Source organism: Temnothorax longispinosus, chromosome 11, assembly GCF_030848805.1.
Source record: "Temnothorax longispinosus isolate EJ_2023e chromosome 11, Tlon_JGU_v1, whole genome shotgun sequence".
NCBI lineage: Eukaryota > Metazoa > Arthropoda > Insecta > Hymenoptera > Formicidae > Temnothorax > Temnothorax longispinosus.
In genome coordinates, this window is record NC_092368.1 from 11,354,201 (window position 1) to 11,374,968 (window position 20,768).

General features: G+C 43.7%; 1 protein-coding gene across 3 annotated transcripts in view; it reads left to right on the forward strand.

Moving 5' to 3' along the window:
* LOC139821348 (alanine aminotransferase 2-like) overlaps positions 1 to 731 on the forward strand; it is a 34,943-nt gene extending 34,212 nt beyond the window's left edge. For all 3 annotated transcript variants that reach the window (XM_071792344.1, XM_071792343.1, XM_071792345.1), the window contains exon 5: positions 76 to 731. In XM_071792344.1, the coding sequence (XP_071648445.1) occupies positions 76 to 354 (279 nt within the window). In that variant the 3' untranslated portion in view covers positions 355 to 731. The remainder of the gene's footprint in view (positions 1 to 75) is intronic.
* The last annotated feature ends 20,037 nt before the right edge of the window (positions 732 to 20,768 follow it).

The window sequence follows — 20,768 nt, forward strand, 5'->3', positions numbered from 1 at the left end:
TTCGTAAAAACAAAAGCTGCGCTCGATCATTTCTACAATGTAGAAATTTTTTTTATCTTTGTCTTTTCTTTTTAGGCAAATCCGGCGATGGGTGCAATGTACGTGTTTCCGCGCTTCGAGCTGCCGCCGAAGGCGATTGAGGATGCACAAGCGAAGGGCCAAGAACCAGACGTTTTCTATGCGTTCAAATTATTAGAGAGCACCGGAATTTGCGTGATCCCAGGCTCGGGCTTCGGCCAGAAACCCGGCACATACCATTTCCGGACCACAATATTGCCGCAAAAGGAGAAAATCAAAACAATGCTCGAAACACTAAAGCAATTCCACATCAAATTTCTTAAAGAATACAGTTAAATAATATATTTCTAATTGGGAAAATTGAGATTATATAGAATAGAAATAGGAAATAATAAAAAATGACCGTCTGTGCATATTGTGGCGCTGTGCATATCTGCGTGAGGACCGTTTGCCAGTCCAAACGCATCGCAAACGTGATTATTTTTATTACGATTAATAACTTATTACTGAGAGACAGTTATCACATTCGATGTTGTTATGAGTTGTGTAAAAAATCGTTAAAAAACTCTAAATTTGTTGCATGTAAATGTAATATGTAAATGTAAATGTAAATTATTGCTGAAGAATACCTGTAAATATCTAGTAGTTATCTAACAACGGTCGATATTATGTAATAGTCAACAAGAAAAAAGATTGACTATTGTTGCAGTCAGGCTGCCGTTTTTCTTTTCACGCGATTCCTTAATTGTTCTTAATTCCCACACACAACCTAATTTTTTTCCGTAAAATAATTTTTTTTTTCAAGTTTTTTCTTTATCATTTGCAACTCTACAACACATATATGGGCGTTACTACTTTTATATTTATCGGTTATCTACCTTATTCTAACTTATCCATAATGCGTGAGTAGGAGTTGGCCCATGGATTGTGAATCGCAAAGGGGTAGAAAGGAAGGTGACACATGTTTGCATTTTAAACAATTAACGTATATTTACACTATATACACGTGTTATTGTGTCAGTGTCTTTAATGTCATTTTGCTTAAAATCTGCCTCTTCGTTTGGTCTGCATGGCCGCGTTTATTCCTTCCTTCCTTGGGCTGGCTTTCGTGGCTGCCGAAGGTGTCCGTGCATCTAATCGTAAGAAGTCGGTGAGCGTCCACGTGCTACTGCCGGAGGCATCTGTACGCCGAGGAAGTCGGCGGGCGACCGTGCGCCATTGCCGTGGGCGTCCGTGCGTCTGGGAGTCGGCGAGCATCTAAGCGCTACTGCGGGAAGCGTCTGGCGCCTAGGAAGTCGGTGGGTGACCGTGCGCCATTGCCGTGGGCGTCCGTGCGTCTGGGAGTCAGCGAGCGTCCACGCGCTGCTGCTGGGGCGATTGGCGCCGAGGAGTCGGCGGGCGACCGAGCGCCTAGGAAGGCAGCAAGCAATCGTGTGCTATACTGCCGAGGGCGTCCAAGCGCCTAGTGTCGGTGAGCATTCACGTGCTGCTGCCATAGGCGTTTAGCGCCCAAGAAAATCTGCTTTGGTCTCGTAGGGGGTCCCTTTATATATAGATCGTGGCTGAATCTGAAATACGCGAAACGGTACAGGTGATGCGACGCCTAGCGGCGTCGATGCAAAGTAGCCGCCGGTAATACAGGTACCGTAGATTTACCGCACGGGCGTGTACCACAAGTGGAGTAGACCGCCACACATGTACAGTCGCCGCCAATGATTCCTTTCCTGAGGTATTCTTATGTTCCCCCTTTATCCCAGGAAAGGAATCATTGGCGGCGACTGTACAAAATAAAACTCTGTTGTACGTACAATATCTTTTCTCTTTCATTCACTTACTCTAATTGTAAGTTCTAAATTGATTATTGTTAATTCGCAGAGGTATACGAAAAAGTTTTGCAGAGAAGGAAAATAATAAAACACTGATTTTGCCTTAATGTGAAAAGAATGCAGAAGATAGCTGTAATATATAATTGAATATGAATGCGTTACGCATAAATTAAAATTGAGTGAGAAACAAGTAGAAACTTGCACACTTAAAAACTATGAGGAAGCATAATGTGCAAGTTTCTACTGCTTGCACATTTTTTTTTATTCTGATAAGCTTTATTGCAACTAATATTTATTATACTATTACAAAATTAAATATGTTTTTACTAAAATGATCCCTACTAATTGCGGATATTTCTTAATTTTTCCATTTTGTTCCATTTTTTATTTATACATTAGTTTTTTATTTATACTTTAAAATAATTTTTTAAATATATAAAAAATAATTTTCTTACTAAAATTATGAAATAATAAATTAGTGGTACAAAATGGAGTTTCACAATCGACACAAGGTTAAATCGATGTTGACTTGAGTAGTTCAGGCTACATGGTCCATATATAAACTTGAGAATATAAAACTGAAGAATATACAGATTTAGAATGAATAAATTGCAAATAATAAATTTAACATATCTTTGAGATATGCTGTGATGTAATTGTGTCCGAAATTATTTTTCTAATACCAAAATTAGTGGCTGCTATAATTTTGGTATTATAAGTATGGATCATGGCTTAATTGTCTAGATCATGCCCCGATCTTGGCTTAATTGTCTGGATCGTCCCCCGATCTTGGCTTAATTGTCTGGATCATGCCCAAATCTGGGCTTAATTGTCTGGATTCCATTATGAAAAATTACACTCAACTTTTGGTGTTAACCGTTAAAAATACACGAAAGAAAAACCCTTAAAATTGGGAGTGATTTCGGACCGCCAATTGAAGGTTAACTATCATTTAAGGAGGTTCGATCATTACTTGTAAGTCAAAAATGCGACTGAAATAAATGTCATTACAACGATCCCGAATTATATGCAAAATTAATATAATGAATTGTGGATGCTACTTACGTGCTATATTCTTCGTCAATTAATAATGTATAGAATATTAATAAATATATGTCGGGGTATGAGAGCGTCAACGACTCAGGAATCGCTTATTATCCAACATTCTACGCTGGGACCTGAACTTTGTGACGATAAAGCCTTCAATCCACGGTAAAGTCCGATTTTTAAAATCAGTAGTTAGTATAGGCCGATTTCACCCCGAGGTCTCCGAGGGGAGGTGAGGGAGGGGGGGGTATCTGATTTCGCGGAGGGTGAGGGAAAGTGAGGAGGGGCGGGATATCGGGTTACACAAGGGTATCGGGTTACAAGGAGATAACGCGGGGGTGAGGGGGAGGGGAGAGGGCGGGGTATCGGGTTACACAAGGGTATCGGGTTACATAAGGATATCGGGTTACACAAGGGTATCGGGTTTCAAGGATATCGGGTTACGCCGCGAGGGGGGGGAGGGGATTGACCTTGGCATACCACCGTGATGACTCACCATGATGACTCACCGTGATGACTCACCGTGATGACTCACCGGGATGTGTCACCGAGATGACTCACCCGCGCCGCGGGTCCGCGGGAGGGGAAGTCCGCGTTCGCGGTCGCGGTCGCGCCGCGGAGGTCCGCGTGGGGGTCCGCGGGGGCCTCGTTCGCAACGACGCAACGACGTTGGACCGCTAACGGTGAGAGTTTGTACGGTTAAAAACGTCAAACTCATACGTTTAGAATCTGCAAACGTACGCTTGATGATGACCGAATCGACGTTGCATCGCATGTTCGATCTCGATCGGTGCATCGATGCGAGATTCGATCGTTTGGTTAGAATACTTGCGGTAGTCGATGCAAAGTTTGCGCAGTTCTCCGATATCGCGTCCACCGTGACGGATCCCAGGGAAGCGTCGAATGCAATATACGCTAGCGATGCATTCAATACGAATCAGCTCATCGATTGTGACCTCGCAGCTTTAATTTTTTTAGTACGTGAGGTATATTATGTAAAAAGAAGAGTTCAATAAACAGGCTTTTTTTACACCCTAAAACGAACGATGTATTTTTTTTTTTGCGTGCATGTCCTTCCCTATATCTAACTTTTATCAAATGTTGTTTACGACGAACGTGTTCCGTCAGGTTCGATGCGTTATCGGGTCGATCATCGTCCAGATGACGTCATTTTTTTCTTTGTCTTTTACGTACTGCGTAAATAGATTGTCTAGTCTACGCGATAACCGCCCCCTTTTTTCCTAGGAAAAATGTTGTTTACGTCGAACGTGTCCCGACAGGTTCGATTGTTTAGTCTACGAGATAATCGATTGTTTAGTCTACGAGATAACACCCTCCTTTTCCTAGAAATATGTTGTTTACGACGAACGTGTTCCGACAGGTTCGATGCGTTATCGGGTCGATCATCGTCCCGATGACGTCATTTTTTCCTTTGTCTTTCACGTACTGCGTAGATAGATTGTTTAGCGAATTTGTTTAGTCTACGCGATAACCGCTCCTCTTTTCCTAGAAAAATGTTGTTTACGACGAACGTGTCCCGACAGGTTCGATGAACACGCTCCTACGCAGTGCGCTATCGAGTTAGTCTTACCCATTGTGCGCCGCCTAGCGGCGTCGTTGCAAACGAAGCTCCCGCGGACCCCCCACGCGGCCCCCGCGGACCCCCACGCGGACCTCCGCGGCGCGACCGCGACCGCGAACGCGGACTTCCCCTCCCGCGGACCCGCGGCGCGGGTGAGTCATCTCGGTGACTCATCCCGGTGAGTCATCACGGTGAGTCATCACGGTGAGTCATCATGGTGAGTCATCACGGTGGTATGCCAAGGTCAACCCCCCCCTCGCGGCGTAACCCGATATCCTTGAAACCCGATACCCTTGTGTAACCCGATATCCTTATGTAACCCAATACCCTTCTGTAACCCGATACCCCGCCCCTCCCCCCTTCCCTCACCCCCGCGTTATCTCCTTGTAACCCGATACCCTTGTGTAACCCGATATCCCGCCCCTCTCCCCTCCCCCTCACCCCCCGCAAAATCAGATACCCCCCTCCCTCACCCCTCCTCGGAGCCCCCGGGGTGGAATCGGCCTATTCTAACTACTAAAGTCTTTACACAATTCTTGATGTTTTATCTACTTCACAAAATTATATTACCTAACTTAACTCAAGTGACATGTATTTCAAAAAGATGTGAAATATTTAATTTCTCCTTTACAAAATTATATTACCTAACTTAACTCAAGTGACATGTATTTAAAAAAAAAAGATATGAACTCTTTAAATTAAATTGCGCAAATTGCAAAGAGATTATTATACCACAAAATTGCGTTACCAAACTCAATCCAAGTGATACGTACCAACCTAAGTAGTAGTAGCCTTATTTCTTTTTAACAAAATGATATTACAAAATTGCGTTACTTAACTCAACCTAATTGATATGTTATTTAAAAAAAAATATGTGAAATCTTTAAATTACACCACCTACAAAAAGAATATATATATATTGCTTTGAAAAATAATTGTAATGCAACTACTCTTAAAAAATAAAACAAAATTGTGTTACCTAACTCAACCCAAGTGGTATGTATCTTTGTATACCTAAGGATCTTTCTATCAACGCAAGTGGTAGTAGTTTTAATTCTCCTTGATAAAATTATAATATTACAAAGAATCAAAATAAAGAAGAAAAAAATAAAACAAGATTGTGTTACCTAACTTAACCCAAGTGGTATGTATCTTTGCACTACAATTATTTTTCAAAGCAATATATATATATATATTTTCTTTGTAGTTGGCGTAATTTAAAGATTTCATATATTTTTTTGAAATAACATATCACTTAGGTTGAATTAGGTAACGCAATTTTGTGATATAATTTTGTTAAGGAGAAATAAGGGTCTCTGTGAAGTTGGCACCTCACTTTCAAAAATCGAAAGTTTTATCAACAGTTCTATTTGCATCCGCAATAGTTCTACAGTTCCTGATAATTTTTAGAAAGAGTTCCGTTGATTTAGTTAAAAAAAATGAATTTTGAAAATATGAGGTGCTAACTTCCCGTAGCACCTCATGTTTCGAAAAAATTAATTTTAAACATGATATTTTATAGTTCTCAAAGAGTTCTACAGTTCCTGATAAGATTTAGCAATAGTTCCGGTCATTAAATATTTTTAAATAAATTTTTAATCTGATCGCGAGCACCTCAAATTGATTTAAAAAAAATTGATTTTTACCATGAGATTCTATAGTTCTCGAAGAGTTCTACAGTTCCTGATAGGTGTCAGCGACAGTTCCGGTCTTTAATTATTTTTAAACAATTTTTTAATTTGATTGCCAGCATCTCATCTACGAAAAATACGGGGTGCTGACAATTCCGATCGTTTTCTTCAGAGTTCTTTGGAACTCTTGTCAAAACGTATTTAAATGCTCGAAACTATGTGAGAACTGCCGAGAACTCTAAAGTAGTCTAAAGAAAACGATCGGAATTGTCAGCACCCCGTATTTCTCGTATAGATGAGGTGCTGGCGGTCAAATTAAAAAATTGTTTAAAAATAGTAAATAGCTGGAACTCTTGTCAAAACGTATTTAAATGCTCGGAACTATGTGAGAACTGCCGAGAACTCTGAAGAAAACGATCGTAATTGTCAGCACCCCGTATTTCTCGTAGATGAGGTGCTGGCGGTCAAATTAAAAAATTGTTTAAAAATAGTAAATAGCTGGAACTCTTGTCAAAACGTATTTAAATGCTCGGAACTATGTGAGAACTGCCGAGAACTCTGAAGAAAACGATCGGAATTGTCGGCACCCCGTATTTCTCGTAGATGAGGTGCTGGCGGTCGAATTAAAAAATTGTTTAAAAATAGTAAATAGCTGGAACTCTTGTCAAAACGTATTTAAATGCTCGGAACTATGTGAGAACTGCCGAGAACTCTGAAGAAAACGATCAGAATTGTCAGCACCCCGTATTTCTCGTAGATGAGGTGCTGCCGGTCGAATTAAAAAATTGTTTAAAAATAATTAAAGGCCGGAACTGTCGCTGACACCTATCAGGAACTGTAGAACTCTTCGAGAACTATAGAATCTCATAGTAAAAATCAATTTTTTTGGAATTTGAGGTGCTCGCGATCAGATTAAAAATTTGTTTAAAAATACTTAATGACCGGAACTAATTAATTTTTTCGAAACATGGGGTGCTACGGGAAGTTAGCACCTCATATTTTCAAAATTCATTTTTTTTAACTAAATCAACGGAACTCTTTCTAAAAATTATCAGGAACTGTAGAACTATTGCGGGTGCAAATGGAACTGTTGATAAAACTTTCGATTTTTGAAAGTAAGGTGCCAACTTCACAGAGACCAACCGAATGCCTTTCGGATTAAAAAATGCACCATCAACATTTTAAAGAGCAATAATAGCCGTATTAGCAGGATTAGTAAGATTACAATGTCTAGTATTTGGACATATGGAGCAAGTCTACAGGAACATAATAAAAGATTAATCGAAGTATTAAGAAGACTGAGAAAATATAATTTGAAATTACAGCCCGATAAATGCGAATTCCTTCAGAAAGAAGTGACGTACCTCGGACATATGTAATAACGGAAAACATAATTTTATCCGATCCTTCAAAATTAGAAGCAGTAAAAAGCTTCCCGACACCAGCAAAAGTAAAAGATATTCAGGCCTTCATTGGATTAGCCGGATATTACCGAAGATTTATTAAAGATTTCTCAGCGATTGCCAAGCCACTTACGAAACTAACCAAAAAAGATATCAAATTCGAGTGGGCGGCAGAACAACAAAACGCATTTAAAATACTTAAAGAAAAATTAACTACAGCACCAGTATTAAAATACCCGGATTTCTCTCAAGAATTTATATAGTGACTACCGACGCTTCAGATTACGCAATCGGAGCCATACTGTCACAAGGAAAGATAGGTCAAGATCAACCCGTAGCTTATGCGAGCAGAGTACTATCTAAAGCCGAGCAAAATTACAATACTACTGAGAAAGAATTACTAGCGATAATATGGGCGGTAAAACACTTCCGACCGTACGTTTATGGAACGAAATTTACAAGTGACAGACCATAGGTAGTCTCTAAGTTTTATTCGTCGAAGGCAACATGAATGTCATACATCCCACCCCTCTGGGATATATGGCAAAAATTCAAGGGTTTCTAAAAGTTTTTTTTATTAAATAATAAATACAAAAAGTGAATATTTCATATTTCTATTTTTTTATAGTAGTAGACAGTATAAAGTTTTTATTGGTATAATTTATTTGCCTTAAACATAGTAAATAGTACTCGATAAATTAAGTTTTCCTTAGCTGCGGCGTATATACCGAAGTTACTCTATTGTTATACGATCCAAAAAGAAGGAAAAAAACACATAGAAGATTTCGAGTTTTACAAAGTGTCTGTTACTATGGCATAAATCCCGCATCTTAGAAATAAACAAAGAATACAAAAGCTAATATGCACTTGTATTTGGCTGTATATGTTCCATCATTTACTATCCCTATACACTTATGTATCATGAAATAACCATTAAACTTTTTACATTCCCTACAGTAATTATTTTACGTAGTCGTAATATATGATTGCGCTACTTACTACATTGAGAAATCGATTCAACTCATGATGGTTTCGTTAATATTAACAGTAAAGAACTAATATTACAACACAATACACTATATATAACAATATGGCATAAAAGCACATAACAATGTGATTGCGAGCAAATAGCTTTGTTCCTTCTATTTTTTTCTGACTTCTGCGGCGCACGGCGTAAATCCCCGCGCGGCGTAAATACCGGAGTTACCCTATTCCTTCTATTTTTTCTGACTTCTGCGGCATAAATCCCTATATTGTGCACCAAAGGGAGAAAGCTGCATTTTTCAGACGAGTATAAAGTTTGCCGCCCTCGCCTTCGGCTCGGGCTGCATCACAAAAGTCTGAAAGAGGTTTCGACCCGTGGTGCACACGATATTTTTCACAACACCTTTTACGGAAATGTTCGACTTACCATGCCTGTAGAGCGGGGCAAAAGTGGCCAATTGCACGCCAGGACTTAAGGCTTCCGCACAATAAAAAGTATAAGGAACTAAAAACAGATATTAGCGATCAGGACTAAAGAATCAAAAATAAAAAGTTGAATGCACGATAAAAAATACAGGTAACAGAAACAGGGAATAACAATAGAATTTTAATCTATCCGAAGCCGTGTATTAATTTTAAGCTGGATATGCACAATACAATGGTACAGGCAACAGGAATAGGAAATAACACAGGCAATAGATTTTCAACCTATCGGAAGCCGTGTATCAGTACTGTAGCATTTATATACGGCTTCCGATAGGTTGAAAATCTATTGCGTGTTATTCCCTATTCCTGTTGCCTATACCTTTGTATTGTGCATCCAGCTTTACACCAGCTTTATTCCTGATTTCTTATTTTTAATCGCTAATATCTGTTCCTTGTTCCTTATATTTTTTATTGTGCGGGGGCCTTTAAGAGCTGCGCACAATAAAAGGAATAGGGGACAGGGAACAGGAAATAAGAAACAGTTCAATATCCACTTTTAAAAAAGGCGTGTGTTACCTGAGTGAATTTCGTTTGTATCGTAAAATTGAAGCCTCTTTTCCGCGATGCCGATTGGCTATCTCGATTGATTGCCGCGCCGCGTAGCTTGCTTCATCCCGTGAGGGACTGTCATCGCGGAGTGTGGCGAGTTTCGTGCGTGTATAGTGCGTCGTGTGTGTCATGATGTGACAGCTCGCGTCGTGTCGCGAGGTTAATCGTCCCGCGTCGTGTCGCGATTATTATACAATAGCATAATGTTAAAGCTAAATGGCGCGCGCGAAGCGCGCGCGTCTGTAGTGTCTAGTTAATATATAAAATTCATTAACATATGTAGTTTATTAACACAGAATAGACGAACAGAGGAATAGCGCTAAAAACAGTAACGAAATTTTATTCTTTATTTTGTATGCCGTGTGCACAATGCATATGTTAATATATATTAATCTGTTCCCTGTTCCGTAATTCCTTTCATTGTGCGCAGTTTCTTACTTTCCTCCCCTAGGGGAAAAAATTGATACTTTCTACTACGCTAGCCCGGCTAGCCCCGTACAGTGGGCAAAAAGTAAAGTAGCAGGCAAATACGATCTAACTCCGTTTTCTTTCATTCTAACTTAGGGTGCAATGCGTTCGGTTTGGACGCTCACGCGCTGTAAGCGCTTATGAGCGTTACTCACGTCGTTCGCTTTGGAGTTGTAAGCGCTTACGGATCGACTAATGACGTCATCGTGACGTCATAACTTCTGCTGACAAACGCTTATTTCTGCAAGGTAGGGCAGTGTGAGCGTGATCAAGCGTAAGCGCCTTACGTTCATTTCGGAACGCATTGTTAGCGGATTGCATATCAACAAACATGTCGTCGAATCGAATTATAGACGGAAAAATTGTAACGAAATTCCAATTTCCAGCATTTAACGCAGTGGCTTTTCCTACATTGAATTTCTTACAAATGGATCTGTACATAATTTAAATATTAAGCAAGGAAAAATTATATGCATACACAAAAATAAATTAAAAATTGAATAAACGAAATATATATATATATATATATATATATATATATATATAAAAACTCTCCTGAATAAATCAAATAAAGTGGCCTAGTTTACACCGATCTCTTGATACGCGTATCAAATAGTATATTTGAACTGATCAGCCAATAATCAGACTTATTTACTAGTTATTTACTATTTAATACGCGTATCAAGTGATCGGTGTAAACTAGGCCAGTGAGAGAGGCAATCAGAGCCACGCGCGGTAATTAATGCGCAATCAAAATAATACAATAATAAAATATATTATAAGTTAATACAAATTCGGACGTTTCGACACTTTTTTTGTGTCATCTTCAGCGTAAAAATGAAAATAATACATGAAAAAATTTTAGACGATAAATTACAGTCAATCGCAATAAAATGAGTCAATCAGTAGAAAAGCGCAGTCAAATCAATAAAATAAAATTCATACGAATGTTTGGTAGTCTGTCAGAATATGCCGATATGCAAATGCTACGAATCGATTGCATCTTCGACGTTTACTCTCAGGTTGGAAGACCATGTAGAAAGGAGAGATTCGATTGTCCTTTCTAAACTGTGAATCGGAGTCGCAATATGTTAAAAAACGCAATGTATCAGTATTAAAATTACAATCACGAATTCTTACTTACGGATCATTACAGACTAGTAAGTCGCAGTGTTAAAATGTATCTGTCGCTCTGACATGTCGTGAATGAATGAAGCGTTGGTAGAAATCGGAAGGTTAACATAATAAAAGCGGTGTATACATGAGTTAGGTGGGGATAAATATTCACAACGAATAACTCTAAATTTTTGATAACCTATCAATAACGTTCAAATAAGTATCCGCTAAACCTTCCGTGTCCTTCTGCAAATTTAATCCATTTTCTTAACTCTTTATGCACAGCGTCTCGGAAATTAAGCGTTTATAAAAATACGATTCATTATCTAGAATTTCCACATTATCCCAATCGAAATTATGATTTAATGCTAATCTATGATCTGTTATAACAGAATGATTAGATGTATTCCAATTTATATATGGTTCTGGTGTTTCTTAATTCTTGTTTGTAATTGTCTGCTCGTTTGGACTACATAAGATGCGTCGCAATCATTACAGTTAATTTTGTATACTAACGTTACATTGTTTAGACTATTCTTATGGGAGCTTTTATGAAGATTCGCATTTTGTTTAAGCTATTATACGATAATATCACTTTCAGATCCCTTGTTATGTTCTTAAATTGTTCTGTTTAAAAAATTTAGAGTTATTCGTTGTAAATTTTTATCCCCACCTGTTAGTGGACCGCTCGATGTTTTCGCGCGCCGCGCCGAGGAAAGCACAAAAAATAGTCAGTATCTCGTTTAAAACGAGACAAGAGTCACTTTATTCAAAGCTGGTTACAATGTCAGAATATTCGCGTGGTAATATCGCACTCGCTATTTCGCACTTTCGTACTCGCTACGATTCGACTCCGTATTCTCAATGTCGACAAACACAAGTGTCGCGTACGATTTGTGATGGCTCACTGAGCTTCCGGCCGGAGCAAGCGAAACGATCGCGGCCGGAGCTCCGAACTTTTCCGCGAGGAATTTCGAGACGTGAAAAACGCTGATTGGCTCCAAATCGTCGAGCGACCAGACTATTGGTCGCAGGACGTGCGATCACGCGATGTACACCTGTGGTCCGGGCGCGAGCAAAAACACACAAAAAAAAACGGGGGGAAGGCAAATAAACGTGTTTTGGAGCAAATCGAGCGTTCTCGAATATTCCCAACGCTCGTTTTCACTTTTCGAGCGTTAGATTCTCAACATGCCGCCCGCCTCGTATTCAACGGAATGCGAAACAAACGGGGGAGAACAAGGTCGCATAAGTGCGCACGCAAATGATCTGACGTCTTATGATACATTTATTTATATACACTATATACACTTCAGAGCTTAAACTATTTTGCACAATGTTCTTGAGTCTAATGAGGGACAAAATAGTCGTAGTTTAACGTTATTCTACGGGTGCCGTGGGCCCGATAAACGCAGGTAACCGGCAGATCTGCGTTATTGGTCGCTTCAGCTCGGAATTGGCGGTGCGTAATGTAACGACGCGAACGCGACCGTCAAGTCCGGGATGGACTTGTTGAATCCTTGCAAGTTCCCACTTCGAAGGAGGAAGGAGGTTGTTTTTTAGTAAAACTAACTCGTCAACCTTGAGATTATCGTGAGATTCGGTCCATTTGACGCGCTGTTGCAATGAATGTAAGTAATCCGACGACCAAGAACGCCATATCTGTTCGACCATGAGTTGCACGTGTTGCCATCGCGACAATCGATTTGCATTGATTTCGAGTTATGATTCCTCCGGTACGCTGGTGAGCGGTCGACCGATGAGGAAATGACCAGGCGTCAACGCGGTAAAGTCGGACGGATCGTCGCTGAGGGGCGAAATCGGTCGAGAGTTGAGGCCTCTATCTTACATAAAATCGTCACGAATTCCGAGCGAGATAGGGTACGAGCACCAATCACCCGCTTGAGATGGTGCTTAAAGCTTTTAACGCCAGCCTCCCAAAGTCCGCCGAAATGTGGTGCAGCCGGGGGCACGAAATGCCACTTCACACCGTCATTCGCGAGGATTTCTTTGAGGGAATGGTTGTTCATAAGCGAGCAAAAGCTGCGTTGGAGCTCGCGGTCCGCACCCCGAAAATTCGTGCCATTATCGCTGTACATGTCCGATGGCAGTCCACGTCGACTGACAAACCGATGAAATGCGGCAAGGAATCCTTCGGAGGAGTAATCCTCCACGCACTCGAGGTGGATCGCCTTAGTGGCGAGACAAACGAAGACCGCTACGTAATGTATGCTCCCCTTTTGACCCCTTTTGACGGCCGACCACGGGGGTAATAATCATCAGTCCGGCGTAATCTATGCCCGTGTGAGAGAAAGGAGGAGAGGGATTGACTCGGGGATTCGGGAGATCACCCAATAATTGCGTCGGCGTTTTCGCGGAGTATCGAAAACATGTAACACATTTATGGATGTGAGATTTGATCATGCTTTGCGCTGAAATTATCCAATAAGTTTGACGGAGACATCTAAGCGTGAGTTGTGTCCCTCCATGGAGGGAGCGTCGGTGAGCTTGATCGATCAAAAGTTCAGAAATGTGATGTCGCGGGAGTATGACCGGGTGTCGCTCATTGTAACTCAGCGCAGAGTTTTTGAGCTGCCCGCCCAGCCGGATTAATAGATCTTTCCCGATAAATGGGTGGAGAGAGCGTAAGGGACTTGTTCGCGATACTGCGGCATGAGCTTTTAAGGCTTTCAAAGCATCAGGAAAACAGGTCGCTTGTACCGATCGAAGCCAAAAGACAGAAGCTTCGTGGATCTCTTCTGCGGTCAAAGGCGACTTGACGATCGCCGAAGAGGCGACTTTATTTTTTAAGTTTTGAACGAAACGACGAATGTATGCGGTAATACGGAGAAGTCGGATCCAGCTCGAGCACGAGGAGGGCAGATCCCACTCAGGAGTTGGATCGACGAGATGAACGGTAGCTTTGCGCGCTTCGGAAGATACCGTTTGCAAAATTTCCTTTCCGATAGGAGTCGGGAGAATCGGCCACGAGGCCGGGGATTTTCTAAGCCACGGGGGGCCGAACCACCATAATTCATGGTGGACGAGGTTGACAGCAGTAGAGCCGCGAGAAGCGCAGTCGGCAGGATTGTCGTGAGAACAGACGTGCTGCCAACGTACTGACGGAAGGCGTGTCTGCACCTCGGAGACGTGGTTCGCGACGTAGGAATTCCATCGAGATGGATGTTGCTGAATCCAAGCCAATGCGATTTGGGAATCAGTTCAGCCGAATAATAAAGCTCGCGGGAAGTGTAGGGAATTTTTTACCCAATCTAAAAATCAAGTTAATAGAACGACGGCGTTAAGTTCTAATCGTGGAACGCTGACGGTTTTTAACGGCGCGACCTTCGTTTTGGCCGCGAGGAGGGTAACCTGAATATTCGTGGTAGAATGCACGATTCGTAGGTAAACGACCGCGGCGTAAGCTCGAATAGATGCGTCCGCGAATCCGTGTAAGTCCACTTCGAGTTTATCTTGACGCATCCCTGTCCATCGGGGAATGTGTATTTCACTAATATGAGGCAAATCAGAAAAGTATCTGATCCAATGAGGTAAAAGATCGTCGGGGATCGGAGAGTCCCAATCAATTTTACGGAGCCAGAGCTCTTGCATTAACATCTTGGCCGCGATGACGATCGGTGACGCCCATCCGAGGGGGTCAAATAACTTTGCAATGAATGATAAAACAGAGCGTTTAGTATGAACAGTTACGGCGTAAGGCGAGATGACAAAAGTAAACGAGTCATCATGCGGGGACCAAGACAGGCCGAGGACCTTGAGCGTGTCATCGCGATTGATCGGATAGTCCGAGGATTCACGTTGGTCCTCCGGGATATCCGTCAACAGTTCGGCTGAATTCGCGGCCCATTTTCGGAGGGGAAAACATCCGCGATTCATTATGCCGACGAGTTGCTTGCGTTTTTCGAACAGCGACGGAAGGTCGTCTGCTCCGAAAAAAACGTCATCGACGTAGGTCGATTCTTCGATTATAGGAACCGCGTCGGGGAAATCTTTACATTCGTCACGAGCTAATTGAAGAAGGCAGCGCTGCGCGAGAAATGGCGATGGCTTTTGGCCGTAAGTCACGGTGAGCAAGCGATAAGGTCGAATCAACAGACTTTCGGGAGGGCGCCAAAGAATTCGTTGAAAATCCGCGTCGTCCCGATGCATGCATATCTGACGGAACATCTTCGCGATGTCCGCCATGTATACGTAACGGGATAGTCGCCAGCGTAAAATTATTGCAGCGATGTCTTGTTGTAGCTTCGGTCCCGCCATTAGAAAATCATTGAGAGTGGTTTTATCGTCCGATTTGCTCGACGCGTTAAACACGACGCGTAACTTAGTAGTCGTACTCGATTCGCGTAAAACGAAATGATGCGGAATGTACACCGGGGGGTATCGAGAGGGCTCGTCGTCGTGTACCTCCTCCATGTGCCCCATGGATTCGTACTCCTTTAAGAAATCGTGATACTGAGCGGCGATCTCGGGTTTCTGCGAGAGGCGGCGCTCCATTTTGGAGTACAAGAAAGAAGCCTTTCGAAAAGTGTCGCCTATGTGAGGGGGGCCGTTCTTGAAAGGCAAACAAACAATGTAACGTCCTTGAGAATCGCGAGAATGCGTACTAGCGAAATGATTTTCGCAACGTTCTTCCTCTTCGGTGAGAGGATTTTGAGAGGGGATACTTTCGTCCTCCCAAAAACTTTGGATCAAGGAATTCGTATCCTCGCAGGATACGCAATTCAAAACGGAAGCGGACTCTCCGGCTGGGCGCGCGGTGCCGGCAGGACCGGAGACAATCCATCCGAAAACAGTAAGCTGGCCCGTCGGGGTGCCGACCGGGTCTTGACAGAGGCCGTCGAGCAGCAACGACCCATATAAATCCGCGCCGATTAGTACATGAATCGGGCGATTACAAGAGGGATCGGGATCTGCTAACGGTAAATCGCGTAGATGCGGCCACATTGCGGCTGGCTTTGTTTGAGAAGCTGTGTACGAAGTGATTCGTTGGTATACGTAGCCCGAAAATGGGAATATCGGTCCCTGTTTGTCGCAGGGCGCGAGCGTGAGATTGACCTGAGATCGCGCGACTCCATTAAATTTCTCTTCGAAGCAATGTATTTTTAACGCGGCACGATGACGCCTGGTTCGCATAGTCTGACAAAGAAATTCGGATATGAAACTATATGTCGAGCCCTGATCTAGCAGTGCACGTACTTTAAATGTGCGGCCCTCGATAGTACTTAGACTAATATACGCAGTGGCAAGAAGTACATGAGGCGGCTGTGTTACATCTCGAATAGCATGCACGGTTTGAACGGACGCGGAGGGCGCGGCCGGAGGCTCGGGAGCAGCGGCGACCGACACAGCTGACGGCGCGGAGGACGGCGAGTTAATCGCAGAAAACTCACATTTGGTACCACTTGCTGTACCCTCGCTGTGAAGCAGCGAATAGTGGGCTTGACGGCATCGACTGCAACGTCCTTTACTCGGACAATTCTTTAAATAATGCTCGGTCCTCAAGCAATTAAAGCAACATTTATGCTGTCGCGCGACGAGTCGACGCTGTTCAATCGGCAAACTCAGAAATTTATCACACTTTGTCAGACTATGGTTTCCGGAACAACGGGCGACACATTATTAATCGACGTACGAGCTTTATTTCCGCGCGCATTATTCGACGCGGAGTCGAATTGCGACGGATAATCCGTGAGACCGCGAATGCGTAGAGTCATGAAGTCATGAATCTCCTTATACGTGGGGTATGCATCCGTATCGCCTCGTTTCAGATTCCATTCATTGCGTGTTCGTGGACTAAACTTTTGCGATATGATGTAAACTAAGAGATCGTCCCACGTATCGACAGGACGTTCGAGATTCGTTAAAGCGGCGAGAGTCGCGGACACGTTATCGCGAAGTTTTTTCAATTCGGTAACATTCTCGGTTTTCATTTTCGGTAAGTCGGCGAAAGAATGGATGTTCGCGTGAATAATCGCGTTACGGTTGTCGTACTCGTCAAGAAGAAGTTGCCACGCTGCCTCGTAGTTCGCGTCAGAGATGTGAATATTATTAATTAACACGGCAGCCTCGCCGGAGAGGCTCGCCTTCAAGTAATGTAACTTTTGAGTCTTCGCGAGAGATTCATTTTTGTCGACGAGGGACTCAAAAATTCCCCGAAAATTTTCCCATTCCGGGAAAGCACCCGAAAAGTTCGGAAGCCAAATACGAGGCAGATGCAATGACATGCCGGAGTGCGCGTCGCGATAAGATGACTCGTTACCTCGGTACGGCGCGCTCGGGGCGTCGTTAATTTACCAATGACCTCGTGGAGGTAGTCCGCTGCGTCGAAGTAGGCTTCCTCGGCGGCAAGAAATTCATCTTGTTGAAAGTAGGGGGTCGACTTCTTCTCCTCCGCTGTAGCCGTCTGGTGAATCTGGACATGGAGGGCTTGAGTTTTCTCCCAGAGCGCCTCCAGGTTCGTCAGTCTCCCCTTCGTCTTAGGGAGGGTGACCTGAGCCTTGGCAAGTTTTCTAAAGTTGGTCAGCGACCGCTGGAGCGAGGCAATCGTAATGCCTTGGGCGGTGAGTAGGTCCTTGAGATTCAGAGACATGTTAGCGAGATGTTTGGATCTTGTAGGCAACGATCTGACACCTGTGTGTTAATCGGATCGAAGAGCGAAGGCGCTCTTGAACGACTCCGCGGCGAGAAGCAGGGCGATACTCGCGGGAGTCAGGAACGTATGGCACGTCGCAAAGCAGGGCGCCCGTCGGGCGGCGGTGAGCGTATCTCAGCACGATACGTTTGCTGGAGGTCACGCAGGAGCCTCCGGAGCTGGTCGAAGTCGGGTAGTACCGGGTTTTTTCTTCACAGGGGGCACCGATCTTTAAGCAAACGGGTGCAGAGCGCTCATGTAGTCGAACAAGAAAAGAGAAGACGCTCTCATGCGTTTCCGCGGCAAGCAGCAGGGCGATACTCGCGGGAAGCAGGGACGTATAGCACGTCGCAAAGCAGGGGGCCGGTCGGGCGACGGATGCGTCTCGCAATGATACGGTTGCTGGAGGTCGCACAGGAGCCTCCGAAGCACTTCACAATTTCACGGGGCACCAATATTTAGGAGAGCGGGTGCAGAGCGCTCAATTTACTGAGTGAGCCACGGAGTCGAGAACGCGTATCGCGGAGTACCCGATGAACCGGGAATATCTGTCCGATCACGTTCAATGTGCGACGGTTCGAACGGCGAACTCCGTTTGCGAGCGAGTCGAGCGGGCGCGACGGTCCGTCTGTCTCGGAGCAGCACAACGCGATCACTTTTGAGGCGGTCGAACTGTCTATGCCGGTCTTTTATTTATCACGATCCGGCTCGAAGGACCATTAAATGTTAGTGGACCGCTCGATGTTTTCGCGCGCCGCGCCGAGGAGAGCACAAAAAATAGTCAGTATCTCGTTTAAAACGAGACAAGAGTCACTTTATTCAAAGCTGATGGTTACAATGTCAGAATATTCGCGTGGTAATATCGCACTCGCTATTTCGCACTTTCGTACTCGCTACGATTCGACTCCGTATTCTCGATGTCGACAAACACAAGTGTCGCGTACGATTTGTGATGGCTCACTGAGCTCCCGGCCGGAGCAAGCGAAACGATCGCGGCCGGAGATCCGAACTTTTCCGCGAGGAATTTCGAGACGTGAGAAACGCTGATTGGCTCCAAATCGTCGAGCGACCAGTCTATTAGTCGCAGGACGTGCGATCACGCGATGTACACCTGTGGTCCGGGCGCGAGCAAAAACACAAAAAAAACGGGGGGAAGGCAAATAAACGCGTTTTGGAGCAAATCGAGCGTTCTCGAATATTCCCAACGCTCGCTTTCACTTTTCGAGCGTTAGATTCTCAACACCACCATTAACTCATGTATATGTTACGGGCAAAGTCAGCATGGTGTGCAGTGTCGGCATTGCCCGGGCAATGTCAGCATTGCACAACGCGACTCGGCAAAGTAGTTTATTAGCGGACATTGCCCGGTTTGATGTGGGCAAAGTTAACACTGCCCATCCAGCGATGGCAATGTCAGCAACAATTATCACATTGCGGACTTTGCTCGGTTCCAAGTGGGCAATGTCGACAATGTTAAATCTCCGTGGGCTAAGCTGCGCTAAATAAGGGTAATTCTTTAGTTTAGCTACCTCAGCACAGAAATCGATGCAATTAGGCTTAATCGACGCGTTTTTGCATGAAACGAACGAATCTGGCAGAAAAAAGTGTCGCTCTGCCCCGCGACGCTAGATATTAATCGTCAAAGTTGAACCGACGACATGTAGCAACACTGAACGTGCCCTGCGGCCATATGCGCATGCTCAGTGGTCGCACGCGCATGTAAAACTACGCCAATTTTAAATGAATCAATCGTGCAGAATAACCAAGCATCTCGATTCAAGCAGTTAGGTCTCACGCTGGGAGTTTCATTAGTTTAATTATGCGTGGAAAGCACACACACACACACACACGGGGGAGTGCGAGGGGGGGGCCTTCGCCCCCCCTTTCCCCCTTTCCCCCTTTCCCCCAGTCAGTCTCTAACAGCGGTAGAGGACGGACGTGTTTTTCTCTGTCTCTGACAGCTGTTGTTTCCCTTCGAACGCTTATAGCCGTTATTATTCGGAATTTCTTCTCTTGGTGCTAAGCAAGATTTAGATTCCATGGACGGAAGAAAGACTTGCAAAGGATGTGCGGCGGTCGTGGTAAAGCCAGTTACATGCATGCACTGCGGTATTGCATCTCATCCGGCGTGTGTTCCTCGCACGGGGCACCCCCACTCCAACGGCCAATTTTCGGACTGCAGAAGTCCGCCACCCACATCTCAAAACTCAGATACAAATCTTCTGAGTACTATTAAGAACTTAATTCGATCGGAATTCGCCGAATTCCGTAAAGAGATGCGTGAATTATATCGTGCTGATATCGAGAAAATTATGACGGACATAAACTGCTTGTCAAACAGAATGGATCAACTGGAAGCAAATCTGCAAACAAATTACCGACCGTTGACCCCGTCGCCAGAGATGGATATTCTGGAGGAATTAGAGGACAGGAACAGAAGATCGACAAATCTTATACTCCATAATCTTGAGGAATCCGAAGGTTCGGATGCGGATCTTGCAAAAGACATAATCGGTATAATCCTCCCCGATAATAATTCCATTCTAACGACGAAGAGGCTCGGAAAAAAACAACAAGGACATACCAGACCGTTAAGAGTATCCCTACCTTCCAAGGATGTGGTTTTGAAAATTTTGCGTAATAGAACCCGCTACTCTGGACCGGTTCGGATATTCCAAGATCAAACAGTCAAGCAGAGACAGTATCTAAAGGACTTGCAGAGTAAACTGAAGGCGCTGAAAGATGCAGGCGAGACGAATAAAACAATTCGCTATAGAGATGGTATGCCGAGGATCGTAGACATAAATCGTGATGCTTCGTCAAAAAACAGAACAGGCCCCCTTTAGTATATTTTCAAAATGTGCGTGGCGTAAGAACAAAACTGAGCGATCTGCGTTGTGCCATATCCTCTGCGTGTGAAATATATGATATTATTATATTAGTTGAAACGTGGTTAAATGATAGCATTTCGGATGAGGAGCTAGGCTTCGATAATTATAATGTTTT